Genomic DNA, 5,802 nt, shown 5'->3' with positions numbered 1-5,802 from the left:
ACAAAAATCCTCACAACTGGACCAATAAGCAACATCATGATAAATGGAGAAAAGATTGAAGTCGTCAAGGATTTCATTTTACTTGGATCCACATTCAACACCCATGGATGCAGCAGTCAAGAAATCAAACAACACACTGCATTGGGCAAGTCTGCTGCAAAAGACCTCCTTAAAGTGTTAAAAAGCAAAGATATCACTTTAAGGACTAAGGTGCCCCTGACCCAAGCCATGGTGTTTTCAATCGCTTCATATGCATATGAAAGCTGGACAATGAATAAGGAAAACTGAAGAAGAACTGATGTCTTTGAATTATGGCATTGGCGAAGAATATTGAATGTACTATGGACTGCCAGTTGAACAAACAAATCTGTCTTCGACGTACAGCCAGAATGCTCATTAGAAGCATTCGTCTCACATACTTCGAACACGTTGTCAGGAGGGACCAGTCCCTGGAGAAGGACATCATGCTTGGTAAAGTAGAGGGTCAGTGGAAAAAGAGGAAGACCCTCAACGAGATGGACTGACACAACGGCTGCAACAATGGGCTCAAGCATAACAACGATTGTGAGGATGGTGCAGGACTGGGCTGTGTTTTGTTCTGTTGTACACTGGGTCTCTGTGAGTTGGGACCAATTCGACCGTACCTAACAACAACACAATACAACATAGGTGAACCTTGAAAATAGTATGCGAAGTGAAAGAAACCAATCGCAAAAGGCCATACGTTGTATGATTCCATTTTTATGAAATGTCCAGAACTGGCAGATCTATAAAGACAGAAAACAGTGGGTGCCCAGAGCCTGGGGGTTTGTAGAGTAATGGGAGTGACCACTAATGGGTATGAGATTTCTTTTTAGGGGGATGGTTTCTATGTATTTCTTCCCTTTAAAGAAGAACCATTTAGTGATTGATGACAAAGAAAATACACAATTGCAGCAAGAGTGCGTAGATGTGATTAATCACCATAAATCTTTATAAGACCAAGTATGAGGTCCTTATTTTGAGAGACTGTATTGAAGGGAAGTGAGAGATGGTGTGGGCAGTACATCAGGGGTCTACCATTCTGCTCCTCCATAAATCACCAATTCTGACATTGTCAGAGAAGGAAAAACAAAAACTTGACCAACAATAGGCTTAGCATGACAGGTGTTGTATCACCAATGAAAGGTCCTCCATTACCTGCTGGGGCCTTGGTGTCAGCTTTCTTGCTCTCCTGGCTCCCCTTCTGGGCCCACACCTTCACTGTATACTCCACACCTGGCCTCAGGTCCGTCAGCTCCGTGCTGTTCTGATTCTTCCCCACTGGAATCTCCTTAGTCTCTCCATTGGCAGAGGTGTAGCTCACTATGTACCTGTCAATGGCGGCCTGCACTGGGTCCCAGGAAATGGTGACCGTGTTCTCTGTCACCCTGTCTGTCACCAGGTTTTTGGGGCTGTCAATGTCTGAAAGGAAAATGTTGATCAATAAACACTATCAATAGGCACCAAGGAGTCAGATCTTGTGTCCATTTCACTGGGGGTGAGACAATTTCCTGTTCTTGTGGTTTTTCCCATCTCATATGCTGTTGTTGGTGTTCAGTTGTTTCATGGACAGACCTTGTCTCCATAGCTGGACTCTTGGATTCTCAAGCAGGCAGCATAGGAGAGGAGAATGAGCACTTGATTCAGAGTCAGAAGAGCTGGTTCTAGTCCCAGCCTAAAGAGTCAGAGCAGAGGAGCAGGAGGAGCCCTGGGCTGGAGCCAGGGGACCAGGGATCTAGTCCCAGCTCTGCTGTCAGCCAGCTATGGCCCAGGACAACTCAGCTGCCTCTGGGTGGGCTTCAGTTTCCTCATCTATAAAATGTGGAGCTTACATAGATTTTGATGCCACAATATTCCATGAATATTCCATGAATCTAATGCTATAAAATATTAGCTAACTTTGTGACCTTACAGAACTCACTCACTTCTCTGTTTTTTTAGATTTCTCATCTGAAAAATGGGATATTGATTCCTGCTCTACTCATCTCAAGACAAAGTCCTCTGAAGACCAAGTAAATGAGGAAAAAGCCCTCGTCCATTGCTGGTTGAATGTAAAGTGGTGCAACTGTTTTAGAAAACAGTTTGGCAGTTCCTCAAAACGTTAAACATAGAGTTACAAAAACATCCTGCAAGTGTACTCCTAAGTGGATACTCTAGAGAAATGAAAACAGATGTCCACATAAAAACTTGTACACAAATATTCACAGCAGCATTATTCATGATAACTAAAAAACAAAAACAATCCAAATGTCCATCAACTGATGAATGGATAAATAAAATGTGGTATTTCCATACAATAAAATATTATTTGGCAATAAAAAGGAATAAAGTACAGACACACACTACAACATGGGTGAACCTTGAAAATAGTATGCTAAGTGAAAGAATTCAGTACAAAAGGCCGTATGTTGTATGATTACATTTTTTTTTTAATGTCCAGAATTGGCAAAGGTATAGACACAGAAAGTAATAGGTGCCCAGGAGCTAGGGAAGTGACCACTAATGGGTATGAGATTTCTTTTTGGGGTGATGAAAATGTTCTAAAATTAGTGGCGATGGTTACACACTCTGTGAATATGCTAAAACCATGGAATTGTACATTTTTTGGTACAGCTGTTATTAAAAATGAGGAAACATATGAAAGAGCTTTAAAAATTATGAACTGTTACTATATATAAGTACAAGCTTAGAATCTTCAATATTGGGCACATAGTAGGTATTCAAGAGAGGATTTATTCACTAAGAAGACAATAAACTTTCCTTATTCTAAAGAGTTCATAGCAAAAGGAATTTCTCTAAAGTACTTAGCTCACAGATCCTAACATATAGGGTTTCTATATATTTCCTTCCTTTAAGGAAGAACACTTAGTGATTGATGACAAAGAAAATACACAATTGCAGCAAGAGTGGGTAGATGTGACCAATCACCATTAATCTTTACCAGACCAAGTATTAGGCCAAATATAAGGTCTTTATTTTGAGAGACTGTATTGAAGGGAAGTGAGAGATGGTGTGGGCAGTACGTCAGAGGTCTACCATCCTGCTCCTCCATAAATCATCAATTCTGACATTGTCAGAGAAGGAAAACAAAAACTTGACCAACTATAGGCTTAGCATGACAGGTGTTACATCACCAATGAAAGGTGCTCCATTACCTGTTGGGGCCTTGGTGTCAGCTTTCTTGCTCTCTTGGCTCCCCTTCTGGGCCCACACCTTCACTGTGTACTCCACACCTGGCCTCAGGTCCGTCAGCTCCGTGCTGTTCTGATCCTTCCCCACTGGAACCTCCTTAGTCTCTCCATCGGCAGAGGTGTAGCTCACCATGTACCTGTCAATGACAGCCTGCACTGGGTCCCAGGAGATGGTGGCCGTGTTCTCTGTCACCCTGTCTGTCACCAGGTTTCGGGGGCTGTCAATGTCTGAAAGGAAAATGTTGATCAATAAACACTATTAACAGGCACCAAAGAGTCAGATCTTGTGTCCACTTCACTGGGGGTGAGACCATTTCCTTTCTTGTGGTTTTTCCCATCTCATGTGCTGTTGTTGGTGTTCAGTTGTTTCCGGACAGAGACATTATCTCCATAGCCAGACTCTTGGATCCTCAAGTGCAGCACCGGAGAGGAGAATGAGCATGAGATCCAGAGTCAGAGGAGCTGGTTCTAGTCCCAGCCGAGAGAGTCAGAGCAGAGGGGCAGGAGGAGCCCTGGGCTGGAGCCAGGGGACCAGGGATCTAGTCCTAGCTCTGCTTTCAGCCAGCTGTGGCCCTGGATAACTTAGCTGCCTCTAGACGTGCCTCGGTTTCCTTATCTGTAAAATGTGGAGCTCTGGCCGGTGGGAATTCAAGTTTCCTTTAAGCATTAATATTCCATGCATCTAATTTCATAAATTAAACTTGTTTCGTGACTTTGAATAAGTCACTTCCCTTCTCTGTGTTTGAGTTTCTTACTTGTAAAATGGATTTGTTAATAGTTAATGTATATATCTCTCTGGGTTGCACTGAAAACCAATACAAACTGTCACATAAAAGGGGGCTTTGATAATGTTAAAGCATTATAGTGTTTACAGAGCTGAATCCACATGTGTGTTTGAATATTCAATCCACACTTCAAAGTATAATCAAGGGAAAATTAGCCTTTCTGCCTCAATTTCCTCCACAGCCAAAAAAGAGAGAGGGAGTGAGATAGTAACAGTACATATCAGAAGCCTAGGGGACAGTGAGTTGAAGATAATGGTGATGGAATAATTTGGAAAAGGATAGTGAGAACAGCAGCACAACTGGAAGAATGTAATCAATGTCACTGAATTGTACATGCAGAAACTTTTGAAATGGTGTAACTTTGGCTATGTATATTTTCACCAAAAAAAAAAAGGTCCTCCAAGGTCAAGAAGAAAGAGTATTGACATGTCATGTGGTTGTTAACCAATGTCATAAAACAATATGTGTACTGACTGTTTAATGAGAAACTATTTGTTCTGTAAACCTTCATCTAAAGCACAATTTAAAAAAATTTTTTAAATAATAGTACATATAGTATCCCGTAGAGTTGTATTATATGAGTTAATAACATGTAAAGCCCTTAGAACATTTCCTGGCACAGAACAGATGCTCAGTGACCATAGGCCATATTATTAATGATATCATTTTTGTTGTTTTTACATAAATGCAAGAGATTATGCTCCTCCATACCATGCACATAGAAGGTGCTCAAAAGTGTATTACCAAGAAAATAACACTTCTTTGTTCCAAATAGTTCACTGCAAAAGCCATTTCCCTAAAATAATTTGTTCACAGATGCTAAAGTGGGACCATTCTTGTCTTGGTTTAGGCTGTGACCCCCCAAAAATTGATGACTATGTTCCAACATGAGGGCCGACAACCAAGGCAGGACCAGTAGTTCTGTGACCCCTGGCTGATCAGTGACCTCCAGCTTATAAAAGAGGTTGGAGATGCCAAAAAGGTGGGACTTAAACAGTTAATTTCTTTGGAGAGAGTTATACATGGGTGGAAACCAAGCCTCAAATAAGTAATTTCAATGGGATCACTTACAGAGCTTTTTATATATACCCTAGAGCGGTGAGTTTCAACTGGGGTGACTGACAATGTTTGCAGACTTTTGGTTTTCACAACTGGGGGGATGCTACTGGCATCTAGTAGGTAAAAGCTCAAGGTGCTGCTAAACATCCTGTAATGCTCAGGATATCCCCCACTACAAAGAATTATCTGACCTAAAATGTCAGTAGTACTGAGGTTGAGAAACCCTGACCTAGAGCTTGAGGAACATAATGGGGCTGGTGCCTAATACATGCCCGAAGATACTAAGAGGTGAGAATATAGCTGGTTGTTCAGATACAAAGCAAGAGAGACTACAGCATTGCAAAAGACCTGTAAATCTAGTTGAGTGGGCAAAGAATGCATGAGTTTTCCCAGGGACCATATGTGGGTCAAGCAAAGAAGAGTGACCTGGGGTGGTTTTAGAAGCTGTCCAAGAGGATCACCTGCAGGGGTGAGGTGAAGCCACCATAAAAAAGGCTGAGAGGAAAGGGACTAGGAGGAAAGATGCATTTGTCCACAGAATCACTACAGTGAGATCCTCAAAAGAGGTGTTTCAGAAGAACCCACAGAAGTGCTCTATTACCAGGTCCCATGAGAGGCCCAAGCCAGCTGTGACTATCAGTCAAGTAAAACCTTCCATGACCCCTTACCTCTCCTTTCTCCTGATTTCTTCCTCTCCTCCCTCCTGACCCCTACCTCTCCTCCCTCCTGACCCCTACCTCTCCTCC

At 42.1% G+C, this 5,802-nt stretch overlaps 1 protein-coding gene across 2 annotated transcripts in view; it reads right to left on the bottom strand.

Annotated features, from left to right (window-relative positions):
- Positions 1-5,802, bottom strand: part of TNN (tenascin N) — a 78,671-nt gene that overhangs the window by 34,618 nt on the left and 38,251 nt on the right. The window contains exons 8-9 of one of the 2 annotated variants that reach the window (XM_004372842.2): positions 3,177-3,440; positions 1,353-1,443 (exon numbers count right to left, since the gene is read on the bottom strand). In XM_004372842.2, coding sequence (XP_004372899.1) covers positions 1,353-1,443; positions 3,177-3,440 — 355 coding nt within the window. The remainder of the gene's footprint in view (positions 1-1,352; positions 1,444-3,176; positions 3,441-5,802) is intronic. The other variant, XM_004372841.2, reaches the window with a different exon arrangement.

This window comes from Trichechus manatus, unplaced genomic scaffold (assembly GCF_000243295.1).
Source record: "Trichechus manatus latirostris isolate Lorelei unplaced genomic scaffold, TriManLat1.0 scaffold00021, whole genome shotgun sequence".
NCBI classification, from domain to species: Eukaryota; Metazoa; Chordata; class Mammalia; order Sirenia; family Trichechidae; genus Trichechus; species Trichechus manatus.
Note: the sequence above shows the minus strand (reverse complement) of the source record. Positions and strands in the feature narration are given on the sequence as shown.